The sequence below is a fragment of the Mustela lutreola genome, chromosome 7 (assembly GCF_030435805.1).
Source record: "Mustela lutreola isolate mMusLut2 chromosome 7, mMusLut2.pri, whole genome shotgun sequence".
Taxonomy (NCBI): domain Eukaryota; kingdom Metazoa; phylum Chordata; class Mammalia; order Carnivora; family Mustelidae; genus Mustela; species Mustela lutreola.
Genome location: NC_081296.1, coordinates 53,664,133 through 53,678,710, shown reverse-complemented (window position 1 = coordinate 53,678,710; position 14,578 = coordinate 53,664,133). Strand labels below are relative to the sequence as shown.

General features: G+C 54.3%; 1 protein-coding gene across 2 annotated transcripts in view; it reads right to left on the bottom strand.

The window, feature by feature from the left end:
• Positions 1-573: 573 nt before the first annotated feature.
• SMAD6 (SMAD family member 6) overlaps positions 574-14,578 on the bottom strand; it is a 75,216-nt gene continuing 61,211 nt past the window's right edge. For both annotated transcript variants that reach the window (XM_059180891.1, XM_059180890.1), the window contains one exon: positions 574-1,606. In XM_059180891.1, coding sequence (XP_059036874.1) covers positions 1,065-1,606 — 542 coding nt within the window. In that variant the 3' untranslated portion in view covers positions 574-1,064. The remainder of the gene's footprint in view (positions 1,607-14,578) is intronic.

Below are 14,578 nucleotides of genomic sequence, written 5' to 3'. Positions count from 1 at the left end.
GTCCTTTGCTCTTTCAGAATCTCCACTTTTCCCTTTTATAGAGTAGAAACAACCAACCTGCCTTTGCATAAATCATAAATACAACCCCATATGGCCCTAGTTCTGAGCTCTTTGGTGAGTGGTGGGAGAGTGGCTTGTCTAGGTCTTAAAAAGACCCTCACCCTGGGGCTCAGGTGGGTTTTTGAAGGCAGCAGGTGGGCCTGAGGCCCATTATCTTTTTCTTCCTCGGGCCATTACCCCAGAGTGGTGAAAATAAGCGTCTTCTTCCAGCTTGTGCACAATGCAGAGATGGGAGACACGGACCTGTGCCTCCTCCATCAGACTGGGAGAACCTCTCCTGCCATATACACCCGCCCCATCCAGAGGATTCAATGTAGCCATGGGCGGGAGGGAGCACCAGAACCTTCTCTGGCCTCAACAGTAAACATATGCCCTTCCTCCCTTCTCAATTTATCCCCTCTACTCTTTCCCTGGTAAAAGACTGAGATCAAGTTTCAGGATGCTGGATGGGTCAGAGACCCACAGGAGCCCGGCACATCCCTCTTTGTTAAAAAGAAGACATTAAAAAAAAAATCATAATGCGAATACTTTATTATCAATGAGTGACTGGTATTAGCTTTTTGTCTGGGCATTAATATTGGGAGAAACCATACACCAAACCCAGGCTTTTCCACCTAGCTCTGCTGTATCGTTTTCTTAAAAACAAAAACAAAAACAAAACAAAACGAAACAAAACCACAAACACACAACAAAACGAAAACCAAAGAATAATAATAAAGGAGGAAGGAGGAGAAGAAAGAAAATATATTTGTATTGAAAGAATTAGAAGCCAAAGTGCGTCTTTCTTGTTTTGTCCATATACACACATTGCACCATACATAAATAATTACATTGTAAAAATGACTCCATAATTACAAGTATAATATATATTTCCATATAATATATAAAACTTTATATTAAATCTAGGTAGATGATATTTGGGGGGGAGGGGTGTCGTCCGTGGGGGGGGGGGCTTGTGTCTCTGGGCGGTGGGGCGCGGGGTGGGGGTGGGGCGCGGGCCGCCGCTATCTGTGGCTGTTGAGGAGGACCTCGAGCCAGCACGGACAGGAGGTGATGAACTGCCGCGAGTAGCAGGGCCCCCAGCCCTTCGCGAAGCTGATGCGGACGCTGTTGGGGTCGTAGGGCCCGTCGGCGGCGTCGGGCTCGGGCCCGTGCTGGAGCAGGCCTGAGCGCTCGAAGTCGAACACCTTGATGGAGTAGCCGGGCGGCACCTTGCGCACGACAAGGGTGCGGCCGCCGGGCGCGTCGAGCGTGGGCGAGTTGACGAAGATGGGGTGCTCCGCGCGGTTGTAGGCCCACACGCCGTCGGGCTCCTTGCTGAGCAGGATGCCGAAGCCAATCTTGCTGCGCGTGCGCCGCACCGACTCGCTGCGCTGCTCCAGGTTGAGCTGGCCCAGGCAGAAGCCGCTGCCCTGAGGTAGGTCGTAGAAGATGCTCACGGCCTGCTCGTACACCGCGTAGAGGCGGCCCACGCGGGTCCGGTGCTCCCAGTAGGCCACGCTGCACCAGTGGCTCGGCTTGGCGGCATCCGGAGACATGCTGGCGTCTGCGGGGCAAGCACAGGGCATGGGGGAGAGGGGGTAAGTGGGCGGCAGGGGGGGGGGGCACAGGGGCTCCCTTTCCCCTGGCCAGGCGGCTTGGCTTTTCCATATAAAGTACGGTGGGGTTTCCAGCGCTCAGCACACCTGAGGGCAGCGCTGCCCTGAACTGTAACTCGTGGGAGAACAGACCCCTAACACACCCGCCGAGGGGAGCACCCGAGTTTAGGAGCCCACGGAGAAGGCAAGTCACCCGCTGTGTGCTCCGGCTCCGGGTACGCAGACAGGAACTGCACCCGGCTCCTGCCCGTAGAATTTTCCAAGCTCAAGTTAGCAGGAGAGGGATAACCGCCCCCCTTCCCCCCACACACACGCCCAAAGGAAGGGCTGCACACTGTACTTCTGGCTACACCTGACTCACTGGGTCCTCCCATCACTCTGGGTCGAGGCCACCTTCTCCTCATTTTACACAAGAGGATCCAAGACCTGGCAGACACCACCAGCAGCCTGCCAAAGGCCACACAGGGCCTGAGCCCTGCCTGCCCAAGCCTCAACCTGAACAGAATGGGATTAAGTTATTGGGGGGCATACATCACCACTCGAAAGGGGACTCGGGCACAGGAAGACATGGTAGGGTGGGGGAGTTGGCCCCCAGAACCCCTTCCCAGTTTTGAGCAAGACTTGAGCAAGATGCCTAGTTTCCCAGTCTCTCTTGGCACAAAGTACAGATTTTCACCCCAACTGCAGCCCCTTCCGCCACATGGGAAAGCTGAGGGTCTCTGAATGTTAAAGCAAAGTTGCTTTTGTTAAAGCAATTGTTCAACTGCTTTGATTGTTACATTGTTAAAGCCGGGGCTCCAGAGATCACCAGCTCTCAAAAGGTGTGTGCTGCCCCTCTCTGGCCCTCGGTTTCCCCAGCAAAGGGACAGCAAAGGGGTGGCCCGGATGACTGGAATCCCTTTCCCCTCCAGCTTGAGGCACATGTGCATGTCCAGATGAACAATTTTCTGACACCAGACCGAAGGTCACACAGAGGCCAGGGCCTGTCAGAGGGGCTGCCCCTCAAGGACAGCGGGCAACCCCCTATTTGCTGCTGTCCTGTGTGGGCAGCTTCTCAGATTCTAAAGCTTTCACATATCTGGCCCTTCCTTTGAGGTCAGCTCTGAGAAGCAGGTGGGCTACCCCATGAGGGGACATGTTCCCATACAGCCCTTGGATGGGGCTCATACTCAGAGGGAGAGGTTCCCCCGAGACTATCATGGGAGCACAGCAAGGCACTCTATGGCGTAGCTTCTCCAAGATCGAAGTCCAACCAAACCCCAGGAAGAAAACACAGCTAACAATCTCATTCAGGAGCCTGGGCAAGGTCAACTGTCTGCCTTCAGCCCAGCCCCGCCTAAGAAGCCCCAGAGCAGCGGGGTGACAGGGCCCCTCAGATCTTCCTAGGCCCTGGCAGGCCCGCCTAGCCACCTAGCAGGAAACTGTCTCCTCGAAGGGCCTCCTGTAGGCTGCCAGCTCTGCTGAGGCCTGGGACTGGGCAGAGCCCCAAAGGGCGTGCCCCTCACCCTTGGCCCGGCGTCGAGGTCCCAGACACAGGTCCCCAGGCCACTCCCTGAGAATGTGTTACTTTGCCTCATAGTCCCCTCCAGGCTCCTCCTGGTTCTGGCCAGTGGGAGGATGGAGGAGGGGAGGAAAGACCCAGGTCCTTGCCCTCAGCTGACTTGCCCTTGGCCAGCAGGTAGAGAAACAACTTTGGCGTGGGGTGGGCGACCAGGCTGCTGGCAACTAGGCCAGTGCCAGCAGGTGGGCAGCCAGGTACGCTGCAAGCCACGGCCCCTCTCTCCATCCATCCATCATCCGGTACAGCTCTGGAAGTTTCCAAGAGGAAGCAAAGCAGTGCCATCCCAGCCTGGCCGTGAAACCCCAGGACCAGTCTTCTCATGAGCCATGAGAGTTCCTTTAGTGCACTAGAAACAGAGAGGTAGGGGAGCAAACATCTGTGCCTGGAGAATGTTGGGGGACAGGAGAAGCAACGTATGTCCCCTTCCTCCCAACAGCCTTGGATCACTTCTGTTACCAGCCCCTTTCACAGGTGAGAAAACTGAGGCCCAGGGAGGTGCCATGAGCTGATGGAGGGTATACACGAGGGAGTGCCAGGCCACACTCTGGAGTGGTGGGGGGCTCTCCTCCACACTCTGGGTAGACTCCCTGCTGAAGCCCCCGCACTGAGCAAATCCTCTCCTTCCCCAAGCCTCAGTGTTGCTGTGTGTAACCAGACTGCTGTCATGGTCTGAATCCTAGAGGTGCTCACCCACTACCAGGTGAGTCATACCCCCCCCAACCCGCAAAGAAAGGCCTTCGCTCCCCAAGAATGCACTGCAGCTTCACTGAGGCTTACTACTGTCCCAGCTCTACAGATAAGGCTCAGAGGGCCACCCAGTCATAAAGTGGCAGCTCTGCCCCAGGGTGGAGTCCCTCCATCATAAAAGGCAAAGAAGCACTTTGGCAATCTGGGGGAGGGGCAGGAAAGGGAGGAGGGGGGTTGAGAGTAATGGAACTGAAGGCCTTTGAGGGGGATACTTCCTGACCCTCTCCTCTTAGCTCCTCCTACCCAGGCCAAGCCAAATGCCCCTCATCATCTACCTCCACGTCATCAGTACCCATGTCCCAGCCTTGCTCCAGCATTCCTCATGGGAATTGGATCCTGTGCTTGGAAGATGAACCCCAGAGCTATCCTAGGCCTCTAGGGCCCAGCCTGCCCCAACTGTCTGGCTCAGAGACACTGCCTGGGCCAGGCCTCACCTCCCGCAGCCTCTATGGTTAAGCAGACTGGGTAACACTTCATCACACCTGGGCTCCTGGCCAAGTCTTCCAAATTCCAGAAGATAGACTGCTGCCTCTGAGAAGCCCTCTCTGATCTCCCCCTCCCATGCACCTGCGGCCTTCAATGCAGTCACTCCTGATGCCTGTGCAGGTGCCTGTGCTGTTGGTCAGTGCCCCTGGCTGGTCTAGACTTTCCAGGAGGAAGGGGTGTGCCTCAATCCTCTTTACCTCTGTCCCAAGACTGCATGTATCCCCAGGGTGCTCTTAGAACATGCTAAAAGGGAAGGAGGAAGGAAATAAAATTCATCCTAAGGATCAGCCCAGTGCTCTCACCCCCAGCTCCCATTGGATCCTGCCCAGCAGGTAGGGCCGGGGCTCTCGGACCCCGAGGGACAGTGGGCAAGGATTTAGGTCTGAAGTCTCCCAGAAACAAACCAGCAAGTGAGCCCATCACCATGCTGAGGGTCTCCCTGTCCCCACCCAGCTTTTAGGGTCTTGGGGCCCCAGAGGTTAAGGGACCCACTGATGTCATCTTGTCCAGGGAGCCCCAACACTTTGGGCTTTTGCAAACCAATACATTGTTCAACAGAGGGACTGTGAATGTACTGGGTTACTACTGTTTTATTTTGTCATGTACAGACTTCTTGAAAACCCCAAGACTGTCGACTACTACTAGCACAAAAGAAAGTATAATTTGATACTAATGAAACAGGTAGGACCTAAATCAGAAATGTAAAAGTTAACATGATTAGATATAAGAAATGTTCTCATCTCTTTCACTGTGAACCAGTGAAGATGCAGTGCAGAGACTGGCCTGTGGGAACCACTAATTGAATCCAATGTCCTTGTGCCCCACGGATGGCACCCCAGGGGTCCAGTGGGACTCACCCAAGCACACACAAGAGCCAGATAGCAGCACTGGGACCAGAACTTGGGACCCTAGAACTCTAATTTAATGCCTGTCACAGGAGCCAAAGGGTTTCAGAGTGAAACAGACCTAAGGCTCTTGCCACTGACTGGACGTGAGGCCATGGACCAGCCACTGAAGTGTCCCTAAGCCTCAGTCTGCCCACTTGTAAAACGGACTTATTCCTGACCCAGAAATCTTTGGGTTTTCTGGAAACTCCAGCAGCAGATCAATCAGGTGCAGAAAGAAGTAGCTGTCTCTTTACTGGTTCCAGTGCTGGCCCTAACCCTTCACAGGCTGGGGCCCCTTAGGGGTTTCGGGGGTCACAACCATGGGAGGTTATGATAGGATAGTGGATGGCAGTGCCCCTCACTAACTGTACAGCACTGTACTGATGGAAAGAGTAAGTTTCTAGCTTGGAGCCTGAGGTTAAAGAGGGGGGCTCATTAGGAATAACGAATGGAGCAAGGCATGGCTGAATGTCTAGAACCAAGTCAAGGGCCACTGTGGCTGTTTACTTACACACACACACGGATTCGGGTCTCATGAACTGTGGTGGACACAAAGCTGACCAGCTCTCTGCGAGTGAGAAGGCCAGCCCCCCAAATTCTGCCCTCCCCACAGTGGCAGAGCCCCACTCTGTGGCTCTGCTCTTCGTCCTCGGCCCAGCTGCTGCTCGGGCGCAAGGGGACAGTCTTCTGCAGAAGATCTTTTTCTCCTTGTGGCTCCAAGGCTGTGGTCCCGCCATCAACCTAATTAGGAACCAGCTCCTTAATTGCAAATAAATACCAGGGAGTCAGAGCCGAGTGAACAACATCAAAGATGACCGCGCTCTGACCGAAACTCCTGCTCACTACCCCCTGCTCGGGGCCTGGCCTAGTTCCCAGCCAGACTCTGGGTCCTGTGGCTGGGAGGGCTCTGGGCTGGGGGTGGGAGGAGAGAAGAGGCGCGGTCTGGCGCTGTGTATGGGGTGGACCTGGCAGAGCGGCCCCAGGCTGGGGGGTCAGGAATCCTGCCTCGGGGCCTGCACCGGGCAGTCTCTCTTCCTTTCCCTGGCCTCTGGCTTCCCATCTGAATAACGGGCTCAAGATTTCTGCGATTTAGTGAATGTTCACAGCAGCTCTACTTGGAATCACCTGAACTTGGCAGACAGCTCAGATGTCCATCAACGGGAGAATGGATATTAGGGACTGAGTATTTGTGAACCCCCGAAATTCAGATACTGAAATCCTAAGCCCCAGTGTGATTGCCTTTGAAGGCAGGGCCTTTGGAGGGTGATTTGGTCATGAGGGTAGAACCCTCCTGAAGAGAGACCCAGAAGAGTTCCCTCACCCCTTCTGCCCTCCTGAGGATACAGCGAGAACACGGCCACCTATGAACCAGGAGTTGGGCCCTCACTAGACACCAACACTTGTCAGCACCTTGATCTTGGACTCCCCAGCCTCAGGAATGGTAAGAAATAAATAAGTGTTTTTTAAGCCACCCAGGCTACAGCATTGTTGTTACAGCAGCCCAAACAGACTAAGATCATGGAAACACAGAACTAAGGGACATCCATAGGACGGAATCCAGCTCACCAATAAAAAGGCACGAACTAGTGAAACCCACAACAACGCGGGTGAATCTCCAATATGTTGTGCTAAGTGAAAGAAGCCAGATACAGAAGATAGGCTATTGGTTTCTATTTATATAACATTCTTGAGCAGACAAAACGAACCTACGGTGATGGAAATCAGAACAGGGATTACCTCTGGGGAGCGGGAATGACTGGGAGGGGGTGTGAAAGAACGTTCTGGAATGATGGTCATGTTTGACATCTGGATTGGTACCATGGCAACTGGGGTGTACACGTACATGTACATCCACAGGCACCACCTATACTCGGAAGAGTGGTGCATTTAAGTGTAGCTATGATGCCTTGAAAGCAGGAGTATGTGCTGCTAGGGCAGCTCCCTATGGCTGCCCTGGAATGGCCTCAGCAGGGCTCTGCGGTGGCCCAGGGGACAGCCCCTGTGTTTCCAGACAAGGCACCGGTGACCCAACCTCCCCGTGGTGCCCACATTCCTGCCACCAGAGGGTGGTGGACACCTGTGGTGGGCAGGAGGAGACTGGCCCACAAGAGGCACTCTCCCCTGTGCCCAAGCCAACCCCTCTGATGGCTGGCATTCCTTCCTCTCCGCCTCCCATGTAATTGGGGCGGGGGGTGGGCACCAAGGGAGCTGACTGCAGCCTGGGGGAGGCGGGAAGAGCTCAAATCCCAAGAAAAGCCTTTAGCTTCTTCGAATCAGCAGTTTTCTGTCAAAACAAGGGGCAGGAACGTTCCTGCGGGCTCCCCCGTGGGCTGCACGCTCCAAAAGTCTGAGCATACGCAATGCAGCTTGTTTTCCTCGTGATCACCCCCCTTTCAGTTTGCCCAAACTGCCTCGGACCCGGCCATCCTGTGAACGGATGTACCCAGGTTCAAGTCTCTGTTTCCTCAGGCTCTAAGAGAGTGAGATGGGAAGGCTCAGAGCATTGGCAGGCTGGAACCCTGAGTCCTCCTGGTCTCCAGGGGCTTGGCGGGTTAGCCCATACGCCTCAGTGTTCAAAGCGTTTGCTGCTGCCTCCCAGCCGTCTGGGGCCACAGCAGCCTCCCTGCCTCTCCCCGGGGTTGGACAGAAAGAGCTGACACAGCCACACTTCACATGAGCAGAGAGAGCTAGGGCAGACAGACCCCGACCCCACCGAGGGCTGGGAAGGGAGACTCAGAGGCCCAGAGAGGTGAAGTGACATGCCCAAGGTCACCCAGAAAGCTGGCAGCAGAGCCTGGACAGGAGCCCCCAGAGGGCTGGCTTTTCCAGTCCCCTTTTCACAGGCCGCACTGGGGCCTCCAGCCCTCCGGGAAAGCTCCTTTCTTCTGTCCCTTGTCATGCCTGTGGCTTCAAGTTCCCTTCCAGCCGGCAGCTTTTTCATCTGCGGCTCCCAGGCCTGGGAGTAATTATGTGGCCCTGGATCTGGTTAACCTAACACCCCTTTAAAAGCCCTGTTTGCCCATTAGATAAGTAGTTTTTGTAATCAAACGTAAGGGGGGAAAAGGAGTTTCCACTTAACCTTCCTTTGTCATTTTAAGCTGCAGAAATGGCTTTGGGTTTTGCAGCAAGTTCAGAGATGCAGCATTCATTAGAGGCTCTTTTTCTACTTCTTTTTTTTTTTCCTTTGTTAAGGGAGGGGGAGACCATTCCTTTATCCATTGGGCTCTGGCAGTAAAAGCAGAGAAGGAATGCGCCATGTCATGTTAATGGTCAACAGCTCAGAACGAATCTCCGCTGAACTCTTTCCAAAAGCAGGGCCCAGCTGACAGGAGTTTCCTCTTATTCGCTCCCACTCGCCCCTCCCCACCCCCCACCTCAGCTCCAGCACCTTTGGCTCCTAGAGGAAGCCAGGCTTCCAAGAGGAAGTTCCTAATCGGTCATTACATCACGGGCGGTCTGGCCACCGCTGCTGCCTGCCCAGGGTCCACCTCAGGGGCTCTCTCAATCTCCGGGGCCGAGGACGGCGCTGGCTACCCCCGCATCCCCCCCACCCCCCCGCAGCCAGTAGGCCAGCCAGCTGCTCTGCTTGGGGATTCCCCCCGCCCACCCCCAAGACAGGGATGAGATGGGAATGCCAAGGGGGAATGACAGCAGGAGAGGAGGGAGGCCAGGAATCACACAGGCCGTGTGGCCCAAAAGGACCACTTTGCAGAGGATAAAACTAAGGCCGGAAGACGTAAAGCGACTTGCCAAGGCACATTGGAAATTCACCACTAGGCCAGGACCCACTGGGGGTCTCCTGCGCAGGGCTAGACTTAAGAACGTGGTTTCAGGAGCAATGAGTGCTTCCTGCATGTGAATTTCAGTTCTGCCACTCACCAGCTGTGACATCTTGGGTACACGACTTCACCTCCCCGGACCTCAGTTTCCTAATCTGTGAAATGGGGATGCAATCATCGCTTACCTCAGTCAGGCTGCTGGGATTCACTTCAAGGGCACCAAATTAATGCCTGGTTCGCAACAGGCACTCCGTAAGTAACAGCTGTCCCTATTCTTACTAACATTATTAACCACTGTCAATCTTATCTTTCTATATTATTTGTATACATTATTTAACAGACTGAGTCGGCTCTTTGGTTCATAAAGGTTTTCGCATTAGGTAATAATATCTACAGAGATAAGACATGCCAATGGAGTTGAGAAGTAAGGGGAAACAGCAGTAGTAATAAAATAAACCAGCCAATAACACTAATAATACTATATATCAGCCACCATTTAATGAACCGTTGCCAGATGCCAGGCAGAATACAAAGCACTTTAAATGCACTATCTCAACATCTGGCGAGTCACTTTTACACTTCCACCAGCCCTCTCAGTCACTCCCATTTTAAGATGAAGGATCCGAGGCCCGAAGGTCAGGTAACGTGTCCACAGCCCCCAGCTAGGAAGCTGCAACACTGGGATCTGAGCTCGACTACCTGGGCTTTGAGACAGGGGACTCTGCGCTACCCCGGTGGTTGCAACCTGGAGGAGAGCAGGGTAATGCCACTATCAGGGACCACCCAGCCAGGTCCACTCCGAGCTGGCAGGGGAAGGTTCTATAAAGACTCGACCTAAAAAGGGGTCCTTGGGGGTGCCTGGATGGTTCAGTCAGGGAAGCGTTGGACTTCAACTCAGGTCATGGCTCCCTGCTCAGTGGGGAGTCTGCATGTCCCTCTCCCTCTCCCTCTGCCTGCCACTCCCCCACTAGTCACGTGCACTCTCCTCCTCTCTCTAATAAATAAAATCTTTTTAAAAAAGGGGGGAATCCTTGGATGTGGCACTGTGGTGGGCTACCACCCCACCACGTGCTGCCCACCTTACCATTACCAGGAGGGCAGTGCGGTTTTCGGAGAGCATACAGCATACGGCACAACGGCTACCAACGGCCCCCTACAGAGTCCCGCAAACATACATACTTTCTTAGTGTTTCAGTTTTCACACACCCCCTCTACCCTTCCAAAACCCGATGAGCGTTTTCTAGATGCTACAGTGCAGAACAGTGGTTTTGGGGAAGGGATACTAACCCCAGCGGAGTCCTGGGGTGGGGGTGGGGGGCAGGCACGCAGGCTCTTTATCCATGCTCTCTCTAGAAGCTGCCAATTCCATCCAAGAGATGGAATCATCCCCTTCTCCAAGGACAGAACCCGGGTTGGTGGGGCCACAGGGCAATGCGGGGTGGGAGTCCTGAGGGGTGGCCTCACACCCTCTACTGGGTCCTTCATGCTGCCTCATCGGCTCCCTCTGCTCTTCAGGGTGGTCCGCAGAGCCTCCACCCTGGATGGGGTTGGGGGCGGTGTGCTAGGATAGTCTGTGGCAGACACAGGCCATAACCGGCCTTCTCTAGGGAAAGGCCTGTGGGGCCCTGCAGGAAGGCCTTTCTTCCAGCCTCCGTGCCCTGTCCCTGGCCTGCTTGACCTCGCATCTCTGGTGGAACAAAGTGGCAGCCTGGGCCGCGGTGGGGAAGGTTTCCACTCCTTTTTCCTGTGCTGTATTCAAACAAGTTCTGAAAAGCAAACTCCTGGGGCACCCTTGACAGAAAACAAGTTCCCAGCCGGGCCCTAACACACATGCCTGCTCCGTGTCCCCCTGCAACCCCACCCCACTTTCTCCAGGACCTACTGCTTCAGGGAGACCCACCAGGGGGGCAACACTGGGGCCCTGCTGCCATCAGCGTCCATCTCGCTCTGCTGCCCCGGTGAGATTGTTTCAGGCTCCCTGTACCAAGGCTTCTCTCCCTGTGTCTCTGTGCCCTATGGTCCAAGCTCCCTTCTTACAACACTCTGCGGGAGGCTACAGCCTCCCACGGCCACCCCGGAGGCTGCCATGAGCCTGGAGAACCAGACGACACCAGAAACACCGTGCACTTGCCTGGACCAGCCTGGCCCTCCTAAAGGAAACCCAGTCACCTAAGCCAGAGGCGGAAGAAGACCCCCAAGGAGGCAGGCCTGGGACCCAGTCCAGAGTCGGGGAGAATTCTGGTTCCCTGGGCCCTGCGAGCGAAGTACAGGAGACAGGTCTGCCGAGAGGAGAGACAGCGATAAGAAGCTTAGAAAATCAGCCCCCATTTTCAAGAAGGAACCAGTTTCTGCAACAAAAGCCTCTGAACTTTGCTCCCATTCCAAGTCCTCTTTTGTCTTATCACAAAGTCGACTCTGAATCTGTTTGTTTGTTTTCTTACGCAGAGACCTACTGGGGTGGGAAAGCCTTGCTTTTCATATTGTGCCTGGAAAGATTCTGAAATAACACTATTTGTGCAAGATCATGAAGCTGCGCACCACCTGGGTCCCCAGGAAAGAGGCGGCAGTTATGAGGCACCCCAGTCCTCCCTGCCTGCAGGTGGGCCCTGCTCATGGCCCAACTCCCGAATTCACACACAAACCGGGCCCCTCCCAGGTCTCCAGGGTTCTCGGTCCCCGGAGCTGGGTGTTCTATTTTTTCTTCTTCTTCTTCTTTTTAAAATATTTTATTTATTTCTTTGTGTGAGAGGGAGCGCGTGCACAGGATGCAGGGCTCAATCCCAGGACGCCGGGACTATGACCTGACCCAAAGGTAAACACTTCAACTGAGCCAACCAGGCACCCCATGAGCTGGGTTTCCATCTTCAAGCTTTAGGTGCCAACATTGGCGGATTCAACCCAACCTGACTTCCCTGTTGGATCCGAGACCACAGAGAACAAAATCGACCTTTGGGGGGGTTCAGATGGGGACAGCCTGGGCATGTGGGAGAGGTGCAGGGGTGCAGTCTATGGCAGGTGGTGGGGAGCTCCAGGGTCCGGGAGAACGTGGGACCCCTTTGCTTTCCTTTCCTTTCCCAAATACAATTTTACTGGAAAACCTCCTGCCCCGGACTTCTGCTTGGACCCAACATAACGCCATAAAAGCAAAGTACCTCAAAATCACCCTCCATCAGCCTGTCTCAGCCCTCAGGGGCAGGAACCTAAAGCTGGTATAGAGATGGCCCGAGGGGGGCACCTGGGTGGCTCAGCAGGTTAAGCCGCTGCCTTCGGCTCAGGTCGTGAACTCGGAGTCCTGGGATCGAGCCCCGCATCGGGCTCTCTGCTCAGCAGGGAGCCTGCTTCCTCCTCTCTGCCTGCTTGTGATCTCTCTCAATAAATCTCTCTCAAATAAATAAATAAAATCTTTAAAAAAAAAAAAAAAAGAAAGAAATGGCCCGAGGGATAACCAGGTGAGGCCCCCCACAGCCTGGACCCCTCATATCCCTGGCTCTGTCACCTCCTGCCATTGGGGTCCCTTAACTCCCTGTGCCTTAACACCCTCCTCTTGTGTACTTTGTCCATCCTACTCTCCTCTGATCTGGCAGGCTCCTGAGACTACCCATTTGCAAAACTGGTCTGTGGGCAGGTCCCTCCATCTCTGAGAGCCAGGACCGGCTACGTACTTTTGGGGGTCAATATGAAAATGAAAACGTAGGGTTCCTTGTTCAAAAATTATTCTGGGGCCGCCTGGGTGGTTCAGTCGCTTAAGCGTCCAACTGGATCTCAGCTCAGGTCTTGATCTCAGGGTCTGGGAGTTCAAGCCCCACGTTGGGCTCTGCATTGGGTGAGGAGCCTTCTTCAAAAAAGGATTTAGAATTTCAGTGGTGAAGGCGGGTGTGTGTGTGTGTGTGTTTGTGCAGTGGATGGAGCAGAGGCCCCACCCGAGCACGGGTCTGGAGTGAGGCACGCCAAGATGCACACCAAGAAGGGAGTCTTAGGGATCACTGGTTTCCCTTGCAGAGTACCTCACTCCAGGGGAGTTAGCGAAGGTCCTCACGACAGTTTCCTCCCCTAATCCCCAACATTTGTCAGACTCCTGCTCACTCAGGATCCCGTCGTCACTCCCCTGGAAAAGCCTTCCTCCAACCCTGGGTGTGACCACATCCTGTCTGATGCTGCCATTAGGAGGGCACGTGGGTCCAACCCATTCACCCGCGAGAGGACTGGCCCGGGATGAGGCTGCCCTCGGCTCTGCTTCTCCTCCCCTGGGCTCCGGCACCACGAGCCTGACAGGGTGCTCTCCACAGTGGGGTGCCAAACGGCTTTTACAGCTGGGAGCTCGGGGAGCCATTGGGAAATCCCTGGGTCATCCCTGGGTCTTCCCTGGGTCTGAAAAAGGTGAGCAGCCACACCTGTTCCCAGTTGACAGATGACAACATGGATGCTCAGAGGCCCAGACACTGAGGCAAGGAGGGCGAGGCTTCATTTCTACTTGAGGATCCTCATGAAGCAGCCCGGCCAATGGAATCCCAGACCAGCTCACTGTGCACAAGGCTTGTTTCGGTACCCCCCGCCCAAATCGCCTACAGCCTACAGTCATCTGTCTAGCAAGTCACTTCGCTGACTTGCTAAGTCCACGAGGGTGAAGGGAACAGAAGGGATGGCTCTGAATGGAAGAGCCAAAGAACAGGGTGGGAGGCTGGTTGTCTTCTCTGCATAGCTCTCAAAAATACGCTTCATCTTGGGGTGCCTGCGTGGCTCAGTGGGTTAAAGCCTCTGCCTTACGCTTGGGTCATGATCCCAGGGTCCTGGGATCAAGCCGTGCATTGGGCTCTCTGCTCAGTGGGGAGCCTGCTTCCTCCTCTCTCTCTGCCTGCCTCTCTGCCTACTTGTGATCCCTGTCAAATAAATAAAACCTTAAAAAAAAATACACTTCATCTAACACCAGCCTGTTGTTATTTACCAACAAGACAGTGTCATGTGACCTCTGCCAAACACACCTGCCTTGACTTTACACTACAGGCGCAGGTTGCCATAAGCAACCCCAAAATAAAGTACCAGAGGCAGGGGCATTCGATTCAAAAAATAATCCTCTTGTTAAATCCTCTTTTCTAAGATATCCTTTTGCGACACAAAGGTGCATAAACCACACCTCTTCAGTGAACGCAGAGTCCAACCTGGTGGATTTTCTTAAAGCGAGGGTTGCCTGGATCACTCTTGCATATTTCTAGAACAAACAGGAGGGCTTTGTAATAAGCAAAAAACTAATATTGACTGGAGAGATCATTAAGCCACAATTAAATACTAGTATTTGCCGTAAAGAACACAGTAACAGGAGATTTAAATGTTCCCTGCAGAAATGTTGCAAAAGGACCCGCAGGCTTGGCAGTGGCTCACGCCTGTGACCAGGTCTCCCATCTGTGGCCGTGCTACCGTGTGCGGCTTGAAGCCGTCTCGGCCCAGGCTCCGAGCTGCCTGTCA